Source organism: Girardinichthys multiradiatus, chromosome 6 (genome assembly GCF_021462225.1).
Source record: "Girardinichthys multiradiatus isolate DD_20200921_A chromosome 6, DD_fGirMul_XY1, whole genome shotgun sequence".
Classification (NCBI taxonomy): Eukaryota; Metazoa; Chordata; class Actinopteri; order Cyprinodontiformes; family Goodeidae; genus Girardinichthys; species Girardinichthys multiradiatus.
In genome coordinates, this window is record NC_061799.1 from 7,425,634 (window position 1) to 7,444,930 (window position 19,297).

The 19,297-nt window shown below is 40.6% G+C and overlaps 1 protein-coding gene across 3 annotated transcripts in view; it reads right to left on the bottom strand.

Annotated features, from left to right (window-relative positions):
* Positions 1 to 12,238, bottom strand: part of ephb3a (eph receptor B3a) — a 66,145-nt gene extending 53,907 nt beyond the window's left edge. The window contains exon 1 of one of the 3 annotated variants that reach the window (XM_047368303.1): positions 11,729 to 12,235. In XM_047368303.1, the coding sequence (XP_047224259.1) occupies positions 11,729 to 11,792 (64 nt within the window). In that variant the 5' untranslated portion in view covers positions 11,793 to 12,235. Of the gene's footprint in view, positions 1 to 11,728 lie in introns of all 3 variants that reach the window. The other 2 variants (XM_047368304.1, XM_047368305.1) reach the window with 2 other exon arrangements.
* Between the last annotated feature and the right edge of the window lie 7,059 nt (positions 12,239 to 19,297).

Below are 19,297 nucleotides of genomic sequence, written 5' to 3' on the forward strand. Positions count from 1 at the left end.
AATGCAGCAAAAGGTAGTTCAACAAGGTGTTGATTTTAGAGCACATATGCTTGCCCCATTTACAAAGTTTTATCTGCAAAACATTTTGAAAACAATGTACTCCCATCCTTCGACTAGCTTATGTTAGTTCACAAAGGAAGTGCACATTAAGCTTTAGCTTTTTCATAACGGTTCTTTGGTTTTTCTAGTTCTTCCGTATGTCAAAAGATCATCAACGGCCATGCTTACTGATGTTGGGCCAAAGTATATCCTAAATTAAATACATTTTTCTAACAGCACTTAGATGAGGAACTTCCAATAAGTTTTAAAAAGGGGTTTGGATGTTTGAAATTTGTTTTTTGTTTGTTTCTTTTTTCTGTGATTTTTTTCCTGTATTTGTTTTTATATTGGGATTTCACTAGTGATCAGATATTCTAGTTGCGATATAAAGCTTCAAATAAACCACGAGAAAAGCTTTGTGAGCTCATTTGTATTTTAAGTTTTCGTACTTTAGAACTGCTAATGAGAACTATCTGACAAGAACAACACCAAAGCAAGCGGAAAAAAGACAAACACATCCGAATATAAAGATGGGAGGACTGGAATTAGTTGGTACTGGTACTGTGACATACACACTGGAAACCTGCTCAATAGATGGAATGAATTAAATTAAATTGACATATTTATTTTGAATATGTGCATCCAGTGTATTATAGTGCATATACTCTATTCACAAAAACTTTGGCTTATTTAGCTTTTAGGGGAAATTTATGGAAAAAGTAAAAAGTTCACACTACAGTGATATTGTATCATAAAAGTATGGCATTTAGGTGGAAGCAAGCAATGGTGATTTAATCATTTAAACAATTTAATGAAAGAAAAGCCAACAACAGTGGTGGGTATACCACAACAAAATATGTCAATATCTCAATAATGTGTCATGTGGCCTTGAGCCATTACAGCTTGACAACAATGTTTCATGCTGTTGACAAGTTGACCTATTGTTTGCTGAGATATGGCATCCCACTCTTCTTGAAGGGCAGTCTTCAGATCATTGAGGTTTTGAGGTACAGAGTTACGGGCTTCTAGATGGTGGCTCAGCTGATCACATAGGTTTTCTATGGGATTCAGATCTGAAAACAGTGCAGGCCACTGCTTTCAAGGTACCTCAGTCTCAGTACCCTAATGATGCGACCTTGACGAGCTGGAGCATCATCATCCATAAAGATAAAATTAGGCCCATGTTGTTCATGCAGGGGCACAGTGACTGGATTAATGATGCTATTCAGGTAGTATGGTAGTATTGTCACTGTAGTATTCAGTAAGTGTAGCGCAGTTCTGTATTGACAAGACACACCTGCCCACACTGTAACACCATCAACACCAAAGGCTTGTCAGGTGACAACAGTGGCTGATCCATAGCGCTTTCTTTGACCTCTCCAACATCGTTAGCGGCCATCAATTTCTGGTAAACCTGAATCGGCTTTCATCAGAGAACAGAACTGAGGCCCACTGGTCCCTCGTACAGAGTATCTGTTCACTGGTCCATGCAGATGATAATGCCTGCGTCTGGTGGTGTGGTCAGGTCCCCTTGCAGGTCTCGCATTTAGTATTAGGGGGGGTTGTTAATCAGTGTCAACTGTTTAGGTCTTAATGAAATTAACAACAGCTGCACTAAAGGGTCAACAATGAGAACTCCCCAAAACACAATTGGTTTTGCAGGTTTAGGTCACCGGCATTTTGTTACTCTTCATTATTTTTAAATGGCTTTTCAGTAGTTTAGCATTTGACCAGGGTCAGTGTAACTACTGGTAGCATTAGGTGATACCTGGACTCTACAGAGGTTCCAAAGGCAGTCCATCTCCACCAGGATGGGAAGGCACATCAATATGTTCCATTGCCAGAAGGTTTGCTGTGTCTGTCAGCACAGTCTCATGAGCATGGAGAAGATTGCAGCAGACAGGCAATTACTCTGGGAGAGCTGCACATAGCCATTGGAGGTCCCTAACCCATCAGCAGGACCAGTATCTGCTCCTTTGTGCAAGGAGGAATAGGATGAGTATTGCTAAGGGACCTCCAACAGGCCATTGGTATGAATTTCTCTGACCGAACTTTTAGAAACAGACTTCATGAGGGTGGTCTGAGGGCCCGACGTCCTCTAGTAGGGTCTTTGCGCTACTGCTCGGCACCATGGAGTTCAAGTGGCATTTGCCAGAGAACACCAGGATTTTGGAGGCTCGGCACTGGCTCCCTGTTCTTTTCACCAATGAGAGCTGGTTTACTCTGAGCTCCTGTGACAGACACGAAAGGGTCTGGAGAAGCTGCGGCGAACGTTATGATGCTTGCACTATTGTTCAGTTTAGTGGTGGGTCAGTGTTGGTCTGGGGAGGCATATCCACAGAGAGACGCACAGACCTGTACAAAATAAATGATGGCGCACTGACTGCTATTAGGTATTAGGATGACATCCTTAGACCCATTTTTATACCCTTTGCTGGTGCAGTGGGTCCTGGCTTCCTCCTGGTGCATGATAACGCCCAGCCTCATGTGGCAAGAATATACAGGTAGTTCCTGGATTATGAAGGGTTTGATAACTTTGGCTGGTCTCCACGCTCCCCTGATGTAAATCCAATAGAACATCTCTGGGACATCACTTTTAGGTCCGTCTGACACCACCAGGTTGCACCTTAGACTATCCTGGAGCTTAGTGATGCCCTGGTCAGTATCTGAATCCCAGGACACCATCCGTCATCTCATAACGAGCATGACCCGACGTTGTCAGGCATGCATCCAAGCACATGGGGTCCATACTAACTACTGAGAACAATTTAGAGTTGCTGCACTGACAAATACGTATACTGTATAGGATACATGAAGGGTTTTAAAATGGGGGAGACTCATATAGAACGTATTCTACCTTGCAAAAGTATTCATACCCTTTTAACCTTTTTTTTATTTTGTCACCACCAACACGTTCTGCATATTTTATTTGGATTTTATTTGATAGACCAACACAATGTAAGTAAAATAGACTGTATCGCAACCCTTTCAAAACCACAGCACCCCCAGCATATTATATTCCACATTGCTAAAACAATGAGATTAAAAGCATATGAAGAGCAAACAGATAGCTGAGAAAATGTGAAGGTATTTCTTGGCAAATAGCTCCTCACGGGGCTGAACACACCAAGGAAGGAGATAAATCTCCGCTGATTCTAACGACTCATGATGATTTACTGCGCTGTGTATCGTGAATCCCCACTGTTCACCACTCTGAACTGCTCATGTCACTCATATGACTAATTAATGCCTTGTGATGCCTTAGCTACCATCAATAATCACTGGGTCATGCAGCCAACATGAAGATGCTTTGCTTCATATATCTTTGAGGACAGGTAAAGCTCTGAAAACCCTTTTTTTTTTGAGGAAAATAGCACACAATTTAATGAATAAGATTTCTATTATTACTATTAACCACCACTAGAGAGGAATCACGAAATAGTCAGTAATAACACAACCTTATGGCAGCTTTAATTGCAGATAATGGCGAGGGGGATAAATTATATATTAAGGATGTGATTTAAAGTCAAGCTGCATTTTTCTGTGAACAGATCAAAGTATTCAGAAAAAAGAAAAGGCAAATTGTAGGCTGGAATAATATGCTGGAAGAGCACAAATCCTTTAATTTGAAAGAATAAGTGTCTCCTTCCATTGTTGTTAACAATAGAAATTCCTTTTTTCCTCAGCAGGATGATTAATAAGTAATATTTATGCCCAAAGAAAACCCACATTTACATTAAGTGCTGTTGCTCTGCTTTAAAAGCCTTTTCATTTTTTCGTGCTTGTCTGCAGAAAGGAATGAGTGACAGCGGCTAATAACCTCAGTTGTTAAACCCAAATAAATGCCTGTGAACAAGGTTGTTTTACTGATTAGCACGACTTGTGCCAGGGAGGAGGAACTAATCAGCGAAATCAGCGCCCGTTGTCTTTGCTTGGCCACACTCGGCCCTCTGCGGCACACAGCTGAGCGAGTACTGCTGAACAGGGACGGCGCCGAGCTGTGCATCCAGCCTGTCCCCCGAGTGGGCGATCTGGTGCATCAGCCCCCACAGTTCGCTTAGCTCTGCCAGGTGCCTTAAGGCAACAGAGACAGAATCAGTCACCCTCAGCTAAACAAAGGTCTGAACTGCTGCTTCTTTAAGCAGGCTTCATTTCACAGCGCACACATGCATGGGCTGCAAGTCTATTCCACAGCTCGGCTCAAGACCTTGTGTAAACAGATATTCAAGTCCATGTGGCAGGAGAACATAGGTTAAAGTTTGACTGCTAGAAAAAAGTTAGGTGAATTCAAGAAAAATTGGATGCTGAGACAAACAGTGGCTGAAGTGTAAATGTGACCGAAAAGAGAAAGATGAAGCTGTCTATGTAAAGGTTGCTGCTGATCAAATGGACTAACCAAAAATAACATCTTTGTTTAAGCTTAATTTGAACCGGAAACGTGGGCTAAAACAGTCACATTTTCAACATATTTTTTAGCTAAATGGGGGATAATAACTTGCTGACCAGAAATAGTGAAAAAAAAAGGACATCTAATGGATGTCCAACATAGGAATAACTATTAAATGTTTCAGCCAATCACAATAACCGATTTCATTCCAATTGCATTCTCGCTCCAATCTATGAAGACATTTAAAGAAAGTTTCGATTAATCTTACAGTGGGGCAGAACACTGACTAATGTCTAGTTGGTATCAAGTGTTATTAGGTTTACAGAATTAGTTTAATCTTAAGCAATATGGTTTTATATAAAATTTGGGCAAATTCTTTTAGATTATTTAATGTTTTTATGAAATATTTTTTCCTGATTTAAAGTGTAGCCAATTTTAGCCTCATGAGCAAATTAATGCTTTGGACAAACGTGTATGACATGTGTCTATGAACAAAGCTGCTTAGTCCATGCCTACGTGAATGCACCTGTCTCTTTCAACTTTTAGTTTTGCTGAGCCATGGCCTTTCACTCAGATATACGGTTTTTACTACAGCCTCATAGGAGGCAATAACATGCTGGTTTTCACCCTGTCTAGTCAGAGTAACAGAAGAACTGAAAAGAAAATAAACTGATTTTGTACCAGGAAATCCTTGAGTTTCCTGGTAAATAAATTAAAGTTAAAAACCAGCAGATATCCCAACACTGTAGTTTGTAAAAACAAGCATCATTGTTGTTTTTCTTCTTCTGTTCATTATCTGTATTTATCACAGATCAGAAATGCTGGTTGGTATTGTAAAGAGAGTTCAATGTTCAACACAGTTTAGAAATTAAGGTTGTGATTTTAGCAGATTGCAGGAAGGCAAGACAATCATCCAAAGCACAACAGCAAGTCCACCTCTGAATTGCCAAGAAAAAAAAAATTTAAAAGTAAGTTTTTGGAGTGGCTTAGTCAAAGTCTGGACTCCGATGTGATTGAGATGCTGTGGTGTGGCCTCAAACAGGCTGTTCATGCTTTAAAACTCTCCAGTGTGACTAATTTAAAACAATTCTGCAAAGATGAGTGAGACAAGACTTCACAGAGAAGTTAAAAATGCATCGTCAATTATCACAAACACTTGGCAGCAATTATTGCTGCCAAGTGTTTGTATTTAGGTAGTGGGCAATTACTTTATCACATAAAGTCAGGTTGGTTTGGATTTCTTTTCCCCTGGATACATGAAATCAGCATTTGGAAACTGCATTTTGTTTTATTGAGGTTATCTTTGATATAAAAAAGTATAAAAAATTAGAAAAAATATGGTATGAGGAAGGCACAAACAGTGACAAAAAGACTACAAAAGGCTAAGTTACAGTAGACAGTGATGAGACTGGTGATGTGGGCTTTAAGAGGTTTTTTACTAGTGAATATCTTGCCTGCAGCTGATTTAATGGCTTCAATTTAATGAAACAGTCATTAGTTTCTGAGCTAACAGTGAGTCAGAGCAGAACAGAGACTAAAGCCAGTGCCATCTGAAAACAAAAGTAGTAATGCAAACACTATTTTATAAACCTGTAAATCACCCTCACATTTCTATTACACGGTTGTTTACAGCTTTGTCCACAGTTATTTTACTCTGGCCGTATATACTAGCCACACACTGCATGAACCATTTCAAATAGGAAGGTGATGCAAACCACACACTTAACATGATAAAAAAAAAACTGTAGAACACTATTTAACCATCCTTCTAATACAAACGTCACTGCAATCTAAGGTGTATAAAGGCATTTGTATGATGAAATATGACACGCAAAAGTAGAGGTTTGCCAGTCACTGGGTGGCTCAGTTGGTAGTTGCGGAAGCTACAGTCTTCAACATCTGATGGATCGATTCTCAATCCTCATGTTTTCTCTTTCTTTCTCCAACCTCTTTCCTGTTGAATTACTGATCATTTCATACCACTAGTGCCAGAAAAATCTTTTTTTTTAAAGTGTAAGTTTGCCTTTTTCTTGGCTTCAGTCTGAATAGCTGTTAGCTAGACATTAGCTTTCAAACTAGTCTCAGTTTCTTCAAAGTGCAGATGCTAGAGGACAAATCCTGCTGGTATTTTCTCATCATAATATATTAAAACAACTCAACTTTAAAAACAGAACAATTTTTTTCAACCTTTTCATTTTTAAGTTATTTTGCTTTTTGATGTCTCTATCCTTTCCACAGTATTTTGGCTATTTGTTATTATATTATTTATTTTTATTATTTACTAAACACAAGCATGTATTAGCGTAGTTTAACAAATACAGCCATCAATAGTATTAGTACTAATTTTATTATTATGAATTATATGATCTGGTAAGAAATATGTTTCCTCATATAGTAATAAACTACCAGCTATTGTTGAGCTAATTTGCATTGACCTGATTTTGTTGTACATGAAAGGGATGCTGTATATCCAGATGTTTATTGCTACAAAATAATTTTCTCACATTTATTTTCTCTAAGGTGCATTTATGTATTTAAGAAATCCTTATTTATTTAGGGCTGCACGGTGGCATGCCCCATGCCACCGTGCAGCTCCCCCGCGACCCACTATGGAATAAGTGGTAGAAAATGACTGACTGACTGATTTATTTATTTATAAAATGTTGTTTCTTCTTACACTTATTTGATGGTGTTTAGGAAAATGTACCAAAATGACGCCCATTTAGCAGGCCTACAGAATCATTAAAACTGTTAAAACCTTGCAGCCAACAAAAGAGAGGATAATGATGCCTATCATCAAGCGTAAAGCGGACTCCCGGCTCATGTGCTGCCGTAAAACACTAAAATGGCAGCATAAAAAAGGGTTTCCGTTAGCTAGTAACTCTCCTTTCCAAAGCGTGTCGACTCACTAATTCCCAGAGACCAGTTAGGGTTGAAAAAGATCCCATTTGTTCCACAGTTCTCCCCCTTTTCTGTTAAATTTACAACACCCCTGAGATAGGCAGAGCTTCTACAGTTCAAATCCAGATTCCCACCCCCCTCCACACCCCCATCCCTTTTCTTTCTACCTCACTCATAAAACTGCAACAGAGGTGGAGTCAGTCGCCCTATGGGGTGAGAAAACAATGCAGTAGTGGGAACTTTAGAGCATCACCACTAGTGGCATTTAATGTTTTGCTTTTTTTGATCGCCCGCTGTAGCCAAAATGCCACACAACTCTGTATTCTCCTAGTGCTTGGGGAGCTCATGCATGCTGATGTTTTATTCACTTTGTGAGAGAGGGGGCATGATGAAAGGGGAGTCATCCCTATCACACTGACGCTTGGAGCCAGCCAGCAAACACATGAAATATTAACAGACAAATATCATCATTATGACCATCACAAATGATCAGTGGTGATTAATTCTGCAGCAGTGAATAAAGAAATATATCAAGCTTTCAGGCATGGGAAGGCGTATCAAGGAATTATAGGTCAAGGTTTTTAAAAAGCAACCATTTCAGCAACGGTTTAAAGTACCTGTAATGAGATGGCAGAAAAAAAACTGAGGCGGACTGAGTTTTTTCCAAATGTATAGAGCATAGAGTAGCAAGGTGTCAAACTTCCCCCTCATCTGTTGCTGCAAACTCCCAGTCAGCTGGCTAAAAGAATGCCCCTTATGTTTTTCTTTGCTTACAGGCAAGACAACTAAAAGATTATTTTTACATATTTCTATTTGCGCAAACCCCAAATAGCCATGGTGTAGAAGCTAAAGAAGCGCCACACCCTCCATCACCCTATTCCATATTCAGCCTTCTTATTTTAATAGAAGATTTAATGGGAGACAATATGCCATTAGAAAATAATGCACCATGTTACTATACATTTAAGACTGCTGCACAAATACTTTGAGCACCAGACAAGCCAGGATGCCACAGATATTTTAGACATAAACACCACAGCTTTCACATTCCATGAAAACTGCACATATACGTCATGGTTTTAGAATCAATGTAACTGTGATTGAAATACAAATTCAGATTAAAATCAATTACTCAATAATGACATCACTACCCAGATGCTTCACTCACCTCTGAATGCAGGATGTTTGAAACTTATAGCATGGCATTTTTCATACCAGAGAAAGTGCCAGAGTGAGTACATAGTGCACACCTGCAGGCTGCTGGTGAGATGGCTGAAAGGAGTCTCCTACACTCCTTTCCTAACAAGAAAGACTAATTTGACTGTTTGGACATATTTTTAGTTGCAGAAAAAATAGACAATAAAGCAATTTAATAAATTAGAATATTATTTAAAGTTTGTGTATTTTAGTAACTGAATTTACTAAGTGAAACACATTATATAGATTAATTACACACAGAAAGACATTTTAAGGCCTTTGTTTCAGTTAGTTATAATGGCTTTCCGATTAGAGCTAATGAAGACATGACATTTAGGCTCAGAATATTAGATCAGACCAATTAAAAAGCATTTTAATAAAAATTTTAGGGCAAATAAAAACTGTTTAATACCTGTTTAAAGGTTGATTTTAAAAACCTACTTTGAATCTGACAAACAAGCAACTCCAGAAAATATATTCTAATTATTTGAATATGACTCTGAAAGACCACAAACCAGAAATCTTGTCAAGCTAACACTGTTTGAAACCTATAGGTTACTGGCGGCATGTCTGTAAAGCAGCTGGCTGCAGGCTGGCTCCCTGAATGGACAGTCCAACTAATTAACCAGCTAATATACACACAGTTATACTTCTGTGTTACTCTACAAAGAGCACAACACTAAAAGGTATAATATTTTGAGCTAATCACCCTTGAAATAAATTCTGTTTTAAAAACTAACTAACAATAAAAGGTTTTAGATACCATTTTGGCAAAAGTAGTAATTGTTGCTTTTCTGTTTTAAATAAAACCAATTAGATCATGTTACACTTTTTTAAATTTTGGTGTAAATACCATGATACTGTCAAACCATTGTAAGATTATCATACTGTGAAAGGCTTCATATGGGCCAATCCCCACAAGCTTCATATGCACTGGAATGCATGTCTCTCTGGAGTTAATCACAGTGGTTAGAGTTGATAGTGATCCTCAGTTTGATGCTTGAGAAGCAGCTCTTTGAACAAGTTGAGCTGACCTAATTCAGTCTCTCTCCGGGCCTGCTTGAATCTGCTTTTACAGGTCAGCAAATAATGGTTTGACTCGATATGAAAACGTACAGAGAGCTGAAAAATCTGACGATCACCCCTGCTCATATGAAAAAAAAAAAAAAACACCCAAAGCACACAGACACATGTAGATCCTTCATATTGCTTTATAAAATCCCTTTCCGAGTGCTCATCCATCTGGTTTATTAGCTTTTAAAATAAGAGGACAGTAAACGCTGACTGTAAATGAGAGAATTACAATATAAAAATGTCAAAGATACCAAGGCAGTCTTGTGGTCCAAACAGGTGATAAGACACCAACATAGTTTATTGCAAACAGGCACCAGAGCCAACCCAAGGCATAAGCGTATGAAGCCCCCACTGAGGGTAAGCAAACCTGCAGGGGCCACACGATAGCACTTGACTTCTCATTGTGATTAGAAACACTTTCAGATTTTGCTAATGATTTTGAACCAGCTAACTTAAATGATTTTAACTATTTTTAAACTATAAAACGAGTTTTCCAAATAGTTTTATGGTACAAGAATAATTATTTTAGCTGCTGGTGTCTGTAGAGAACTCACATTATATGCATACTGTAAATGTTCCCAAAAAGATCTCAACAAATCATCTCCCCCTGGGTTTTAATGTGAAGTGTGGTTAAGACTCCTTGTTGGCTCATGAGTTGACTCAAAAAACAAATTCCGTAAAATGCACATCACACAAACGACCAACGATGGAGAACACTGAAAAATTTCTGTATTGTTCATAATCGCCAAAAAAAGAATTACATTAGAAAAATTATTCATCTTCAGATAATAACGCAAAACTCTAATTATGTTTGCAAAACCCAAAAAGCAATTAGTATAATTTTGATTTTTAATTTAGCTTTTTGAAATTGGTTTTTTCTATTTTAAAAACTATTAGAATTCTATTAGATCAATTATTGGTGTGTTTACATTTCAAAAAATGGTAGATATGGCAACATTTTGGAGTGTTTAGCTGCAAAGATGCAGTAATGAAAAACTGTTGTTTCAAACTCGCCTTTTTGATAAGGTGCATGTTCTATTTTTGGAAAAATATTTGTTTTTGAGGCACTCACTTTAAGTACCAGTTTTTGTACAAACTCTGGCAACAAAAACAGGATGCCACATTCATGCCAACAACAACCAAGAGAAAAATGGCTGGCCTGTCTTCCAGCTCATTTAAACCCATCTGATGATCTGCCCTTCATGTTTATCCTCAGAGGACAAACATTAGTTAACCCCTGAGCTTTGAGTAACAGGCTGGCATGGGGAAGCCAGGGGGCTGATCGTCTCTGTGTGGGAGCCCACTGGGACTCTCGGTGCTGCCGCCGTTGCATTGATTTACTTGCTGACACCAGAACTGATGAGGGATCAAGCTGGCCACGGTCCAGCAGAGGCAGATTGGATGGGGAGGAGGAGAGAGGAGGGTGAAAAGGCAGAGAGAGAGATGTGGGCGAGGGTGGGCTTCTCTCTGGGGCAACGTTCCCTCTTGTTGATGGCGAGGGCCCCCAGCGCACTTGTTAAGCCATTGACCTTTAATAAACACTTGTCATCTAATATGTTACATGTGCGACCCCGTGGCGGGATTGATCCGCTGAGGTGTGCGTGCTTAAGGAGCCCAGACGCAGGTGAGAGCAGGGCGCTCAAACCTCCAGAGCACATCATCTGGGTCCTTAGGCAGTGGCGAAGGGACGCCCTTCTGCGCTGTCTCCGTGGAGGGAAACCGAACCTCCTCAGCCGTGGGCAGGATAGGCGGGGCAGGTGGGGCACCCTCACTCCACTTGCGGGTGTTACACCAAGGACAATAGCAACAGGGGCATGTCCCAAAAGCCGCATCACAAACACCGGGATGTCATCACAGAAAGATCCTGCTGAGATGGAGCAGGCTGTTACATGTGTTGGTACTCTAACTGGACCGTGTAATGGGTTTAATTAGGAAAACATGAGCAGGACCGGTTTTTCCCATGGAGATAATAAACATTAGTGATCAGGTAATTAAAACATGGGATGGTCTTCTCCTGTTCAGTTCTTCCAAATGATCTCTCTAGTGCGCGTTGAGTTATTGTGCCTGTTTTTCTGTTGTCAGCACCCAAACAGCACAAGAAAGCAGACATTAAAATATCAAACGACGTACCTTCTACAGCCAGGACCACAGGGACAACAAGGCTGCACACCCAAAGCAAGTAATCCATTGTCATAAACCAGGCGCTTGCAACATGAAGAAAGGTGTGCAGACTGGACCCCCCTGGATGGACTGAGACTCAAACGCAGAGCGCCGCAGCAGAGCTTTTTCTTCTCATGTCTTTAGCTGTGATTGGGGGGGTCTTACAGCCCCGCTCGAGCCCACGATCCTCAATATAAAACCATGCAGATTGGTGCCGTTATTACTCCTCCTGGATGGTGAATGTTGCGCCGTTTCACAGTGTCATTCCCTTTGTGTGAGTTTATCGACAGCGGGCTCCGCTCCAGGGGCACATCTCTGCGCCGAGGGCTCTCCCGGGGGGGAGGCGAGGACGGGAACCGGGAACCCTTGGGTGAAGTCCTCTCTCCGCAGAAGGATCTGAGAAGCTCGCCCTGTCCAGCTCCGCCAGAAAAGTGCTCCTCAGCTAGGGATGCGCGTCGGAATGGCAACTGAGACACCTAGGGGGTTAAAGCGACGGGAGGGGGGAGGAAGTTTGGGGGGTGGGGGGCGGGGTTCCAGGAGCAACAAGGCAGACATTTTTAGACCCATGCTTCCATTTAAGACTGTCAAACTAAGAGCATCTAATAATAATGATAATAATAATACATTTATTGCAAACTAAATAAATTACTCAGTGTATTTTACATCTGACTGCACAATACAGAGGTCCCCCTTACGTAAGTGTTGCTGCAAACTGCCAGCCAGCTGAAAAAGTGGTAGTACACCTTTTCCTTCATTCTTCCAGTGAAAGTTGTTTAGAAATATTTCCTTTCATAAAAACATTGACAGCATGGAATCTAGAGAAACCCTTGTCATGAAAAATTAGGAGTATGGATAATGCTGCTTTTGCTGTCTTACCAGCAATAAGAAGAATCGTTGATTTTCTCTTTTGAATAAAAGCAATTATCCATCTATAAATTATCTGTTATCCTTGCAGGGGAGCAAGCGCCAACTTCCAGCAGTCTTTAGGTAGGAGGCAGGGTGAACTCGGGACACGTGTTAAAATATTACATTGGTTTGTCCAAACTGGTTTTTACACTGCCTTACTTGTATATTAGACTCTGGCAGGAAAATGGTTACATGTTTTATTCCTAGTACATGTTTCAGACACAATAATTCGTGCCGCACTACCTTTAGACTTAGTTTCTGAACTATAATAATAATAATATTAATGATAATAATAAATATTATTCATTAGGCACTTTTAATTTTAAAAACAATCTCAAAGTGCCAGATAATAAAACAATAAAAACATTACAGAATAAAAATACAATCAACTAAAAACTCAGCGATCAGTTGAAAATGCTTGTTTAAAAAGGAGAGTCTTTAAAAGCAGCGTCTGTGGAGTTCTCAGGTGGTCGGACAAGGATTTCTAAAGGCAAGGAGCAACTGCGGAGAAGGCCCAGTCAGCCGTTGTCCACTATAATATGCAAGGCGGATGAAAGAGGTTGGTGTAATGTGAACGGAGGGAGCGGACAGATGAGTGGGTTGTGTGAGGAGGTCCTTGTAGGTATTGTGGAGCATTGCCATGAGTACACTGGTGGATGATGAGAGCAATTTTGCGATGGATTTTGTGCGTAATACAGAGCTAGTAAAGTTTATGAAGAATTGGAGTAGAGTGTTTCATTATGGAAACTTTCATGAGGATTCTTGGAGACCAACAAAGAGATGACAATGTGATCCAAGATACCCAAATCATACACCAGCAGATTGTTGGTAGATACAGAGTCAGAATCTAGGAAATTAATCTATCCCTTTAATTTTCTTACAGCTAATTTTTTGTTGTTGTATATCGACTGGTATTTTTGAGTTTACACCAAAAATGCCACAACCTAACAAATTCTGACGTCACTGACTAGAAAATTAGACTTTTACTTTGTAGTACAAATCCCCCCAAACTTCCGTTTATGTCCAAGCCGTTCATATGGAGCTCGACGCCGCTGTGAGTGAGCTTGGAAGTGGGTGCAGGACAAAAGAGTGTTGAGTGGGGAGGATGAGGAGGTGGCGGCGGAGGTTTGTGTGTGTACCCGGCCAGCAGACTCGTACCTGCCGACGGCCGCCGCTGCGCTTAACACCGGTCTGGAGGCTACGCACAGCGCCGCTGCACCGCCGGTCGATGCTGGCATTAAATGGACTGCGGTCAAAGCGGCGGAGACAGCGCTTCCCGCGGCTTATTGAGTGGCCTGGGAGGCTGATACTCCATAATAACCATCTGATCTTAGTTCAGCTGCACTGGATTTAACAGAAGCAAATCCACAGAGTTCACTTTGGCCCAGCATGAACGGCTCCTATGCACATAATTGGATAATATTAGGAGGAATTACAAAAAAAAGAAGGCACGGGCTGAATTGTTTTAGGGTAAAGTCATTTAAGTCAGTGCTACCAACTGGCCTGCACGGTGTCACTCTAAATTGTCCTTAGGTGTATGAATGAGTGTGTGCATGGTTGTTTGTATGTTGCACTGTGATGGACTGGCGAACCCTCCTCTCACCCATAGACTGCTGGAGATAGGCACCAGCTTCCCCGCGACCCACTATGGAATAAGCGATAGAAAATGACTGACTGACTCATTTAAATCTCAACAGTATTTTAAAACGCAAAAAGTTTCTACGATACTGTTTTCAAGTCGTTTTAAAGAGATACCAGAGAAAGTGCTGGAATGACTGGAGTTTTCTACATTGTTATATGAAGCCTGGATTAAAGCAATTATGTCCCTCAACTACCTGTTGATGCACACTCCTGGCCAGCTGGCTGAAAGAAGGCTACAAAACCCCACCCAACAGTAATATTCACGTAATGCTGTTTTATGAGGTCCCTATTTGGTGCTGTGCACTGCAGGTCAGCTGGCTGATAGAAGGCCACTAAAATCATCCCTTTAAATTAGACAAATATGGCCGTAACAGTTATGATGCACGAAAATCAAATGAGCGCCACTCAACACTCTTTTTCAGCAAACCCGGCTTTGAAATGACAATTGGCAAACTACCAGAGCAAAAAACCTGATGAGTTAACCAGCCTATATCTGCTTGTTTAACTTGTTCAGGAGGTTAAAAAGGAATAGTACTCAACACAATAAGCATGTTTACTTAAAAACAAGTAATCATTTTAGCATATTTTTATTTAAAAATAATAAATCAATATAATAGATTCTTATATGCACTCAATATATTATTATATGGTCAATAATTATGGTATTTCAACAGCAGTGGGTGTTATTGTTGCATTTCTGTTTTAAATCAAAGTAGTTAGATCATGTTATACACAGTCATTGGTGTGTTATTGTATCTAAATACAGTGAAACTGTGTTATTTTTACTCAAGCTTATCATAGAGTGAGAATCTTATAGGCTCATGCCTAGCTCTGTGCCACCATAGACACATTTTGCTGGAGCAGATCATGTTTTCTTTGAGCAGTTTATGAAAGAAGATCCAGTTTACCAGTCACCAGGAGTGGTACCTTCTCAGCTACGTCCTGACAGACCTTCCCTCATTAGTTCTTGTCATACTTTGACCTTTTGCAGTCTCTTTCTCACATTTCTCCCTTTGGGTCCTTTTTTTTTTCCCCCAGACCCAAGCTCTTTTTTTTTGTCCCTTGATGGGCTCCAGTGGAGAGTATGTGTGTGTGTGTGTGTGTGTGTGTGTGCTGGTAGTATAGCCCTTAGCTTAGGGACCGGGCTCCCCTTCACACTGTTAATTCATCTGTCTGTGAGCCTCTGTTCCCACTGAGTCCCCTTACAGGAACACACACATGCAGAGTCCAACCCATTCCTGAAAGGAAAAAAAGTCCTTCTCTGTGTGCTACGAACCTAAGACACCCCCCTCCTTAGGCTTCAGCCACACACTTCCAAACAACTCCCCCACTGCTGCCTCCACCTCACTAACTTTCTTTGTCTCTAAGGCTTTGTGTACTAATTAACTACAGTTCAGCTCCCAGCAGGCTCGGGTCAGCCTGTGTTACGGAAACCACTGATGGACAGCTCTTTTTAACCATTAGAAAAGAAAAAAGGAAGAGGAGGAGAATAAGAAAACAGCTGTCATACTGGCCAGCATCAGTACAGTCATTGTGACCAGGCGATATCAAACACTGTTTGCTGCTGCTATGCAGTTCTTTCTAATTAGTCTTTTTAATATCCCCCACTGACTACTGATTGCTTGTTTGTATGTGTTTTCTAAGAAGCTCCCCAGAGACCAACAGCGAATCTGACAAAATTTACAAATCTACTTTTGAATTTATCTTTCAATCCCCTTGGTATCTTAAAGAACTCAGCGTGTGGAATATTTCTAATTAAGGGCTAAAAAGCCAATATAAATGCAATCCCATTCCTTTTTTTTTCTGACTCATAAAAAACTCCCATTTGATTTATTGCTAAATAAAGATTCGGAAAAATGTATCAGCACCATTGGTAAAGATCTGTAAAAAGCCTTTAATTAAATGCATCTTTTATTGCAGCAACATAATCTCATATAGAAAAATGTTAAAAAATCCTACTTAATTTTATTATTTATTTAAAAAACAAATAGATGCTATTAAGAAAATATTTAGTCAATTCAGTCTAATTAAATAGACCAAGTCAAAGTCAGTTACAGGTGTTTCAATCCGATCCTAGTTATAAAACAATGCAGTTTAGTTTATTTTGACAATTGTTGATTGTCTGAAGCAAGAACTCCCTTTTCACAAGATGAAACCTCCAGCAGAACCTGGCTCAGTGAGATCGGCCGTCTGCAATGACCAACTGGAGTTTAAGAAGACAAAGCAGACAAAATAGCACAGAAGCACTGAACTAGGAGTACTTTCTATGTTAAAGAAAAGTGAAGAGCTAATGGCAGTAGTTGCTCCTGGAGAAAAACAGAGCGAAGCAGAAAAGATCTGAGCCTGTAGTAAACGCTATGGGATATGCAGTGTATGTGTATGTTATTTAAGTGCAATCCCATACAAAGTTAGAGATCTAATTCATTGATTAATGCTACTATTTGAACATGATGATCTCATAGCATGAATTTCTAACCTATCCCTTCACATGTCAGATGTAACAGCAAGCTTCAGCACATGCTTCATGCTGCCTTCGCTGTTTTTGGTGACGTCATTACATCGGCTCATGTAGGCCTGGGAGAGTTACAACATTTTGGCTAATAGTTGTATTGATGAATTTACAGATTTGCAGAAATTCTAGTGTGTTTATGAGAGATTTTTTAGAAAGATTGTTTTGAAATGACTGTATTTTCATGTGTACAGGGATTAGAAAGTAAGTTTACATGTACATAACCATCACTCTATTTTAACTGGCATGCGGAAGATGTGGGGGTGGGGTACCAACATTGCCCATTTCCCTTTAAATACAACCCTGGCCCCTGCTGTCAATACTTTGTAAAACCCCTTTTGCCAGTACAGCACTTGGTGTTCTACAATAACATTTCACTAGGCTGGAGCATACAGTGCCTTGCAAAAGTATTCACCCCCCCTTGGCATTTGTCATGTTTTTTTGCCTTACAACCTTGAATTAAAATGGATTGTTTTACATTTAGAGAACATTTCTATAACTTTGAAGTATTATATTTTTAATGTGAAGCAAAACAAATTGGCTGAAATAACAGAAAATGTCAGCGTGCATAACTGTTCACCCCCTCTAAAGTCAGTGCTTTCTTGAACCACCTTTTGCAGCAGTTAGAGCAGCAAGTGCCTTTGCATTAGTCTCTAGGAGATCGACACATCTTGCCACTGGGATTTTCACCCATTCCTCAAGTCAAAACTGCTCCAGCTCCTTCATGTTGGTTGGTATTTGATTGTGATTAGTTGTCTTCAAGTCCTACCACAGATTCTCAATTGGATTGAGGTCTAGACTTTGACTAGGCTATTCCAACACATTTAAATATCTCCACTAAAACTTCTCGAGTGTTGCTTTAGACCTTTGCCAGTCTCCAATCAAAGGCAGACTGGCACAGATTTTTCTCAAGAAAATCCCTGTATTTAGTACCATCCATCTTACCCTGGACTAGGACCAGATTCTCAATACATGCAGCTGAAAAACATCCCCACAGCATGATGATGCCACCACCATGTTTTACTGTGGAGATGGTTTTCTTGGGGTGACGGGATATGTTGAGTTTGCCCAGACATAGCTTTTTGATTGAGCGAAAAGTTTAATATTGGTCTCATCGGATCAGAGCAGGGCTGCACGGTGGCACAGTTGGTAGGACTGTTGAAAATAAGAAGGTCCTAGGTTCGACTCCAGCCAGGGATCTTTCTTTGCATCTGTGCATGCGTGGGTTCTCACTGGGTATCCCACAGTCCAAAAACATGACTGTTAGGTTAACTGGTCTCTCTACATTGCCCTTTGGGGTGAATGAGAGTGTGCATGGTTGTGTGTCTGTGTTGCCCTGCGATGGACTGGTGACCTGTCCAGGGTGTACCCCGCCTCTCGCCCATAGACTGCTGGAAATGGGCACTAGCTTCCCCGCGACCCACTATGGAAGAAGCAGTAGAAAATGACTGACTGATCAGAGCACCTTCCTCCATACATTTGGAGAGTTGCCCATATGCCTTTTCGCAAACTCAAAAGATGCCTTCTCATTTTTTCATAGCAAAGGGTTACATACAATTTTCAGCTTTTTATTTTGTTTTACATTTTTCTTAATTCACTTGTCCAAATTAGACTATTTTGTGCAGATCAAAACATTTAAATTACAGTTATTCAATGTAATAAGCCAAGGGAGGGGTGAATGCTTTTGCAAGGAACCGTACACTCCACTTTGCACAATCTCTTTCAATCATCCAGAGTCATGTGTTCTCTCTTCTGCTCTCTTCAGCTCAGCCCACAGTTTGTTTGCAGGATTTAGGTCTGGAAACCTACAGTGCCATGTTCCTGGTAAACCATTTCTTGTCAGAGTCTGTGTCTGTGTGTGTCTGTATGTGTATGTGCTGGTGTTGTGTGGATGGTGTACTTGTATTCATGGCTTCAGTGTTACTAAGTTGGTGCTGGAGGTTCTCAGGTGCGTTGGATGACAGGTGCGACCTATCCGCTGATTGCCTAGAGGAGTACTTAAGCGGGAGGCTGCCAGCACTTCGACGCAAGAGTGTTTGCCTTAGTGGTAACAAGCTCAGCCTCTACTGATTTTTGCTTTGTTCATGTACTTCTAGTAACTTTTGTATTTGCTCCCTTGCAGGTTTTTACCTGAGGCTTTGTTTACCTTGCCGAGACCCGACTTCGTTCCAGAGATTCTCTGAGCAATCTGGATAATCATCTACTGAGTATTGGATCTACCTCCTTGTGGATTTCCGTCCCAACTGTTTGCACATTTCGGACATGGACCAAGCTGGCGGCTTCCCGCTTCCTTCAACTCCTGGACCAAGGCATAAGCATACCCTGTTCCACCCTCCATCGCAAGCATCAGCACCTGTGCTTCATCTGGTTTGCACCAAACCAGCAGCTGAGAAAACAACTGAGCAATCTCACTTCGCAAGCTAAGACTCTGAATCTCTCTACCCCTGGTGGTTCAAGCAACAGCAATTTAGTAAGCCATTTTT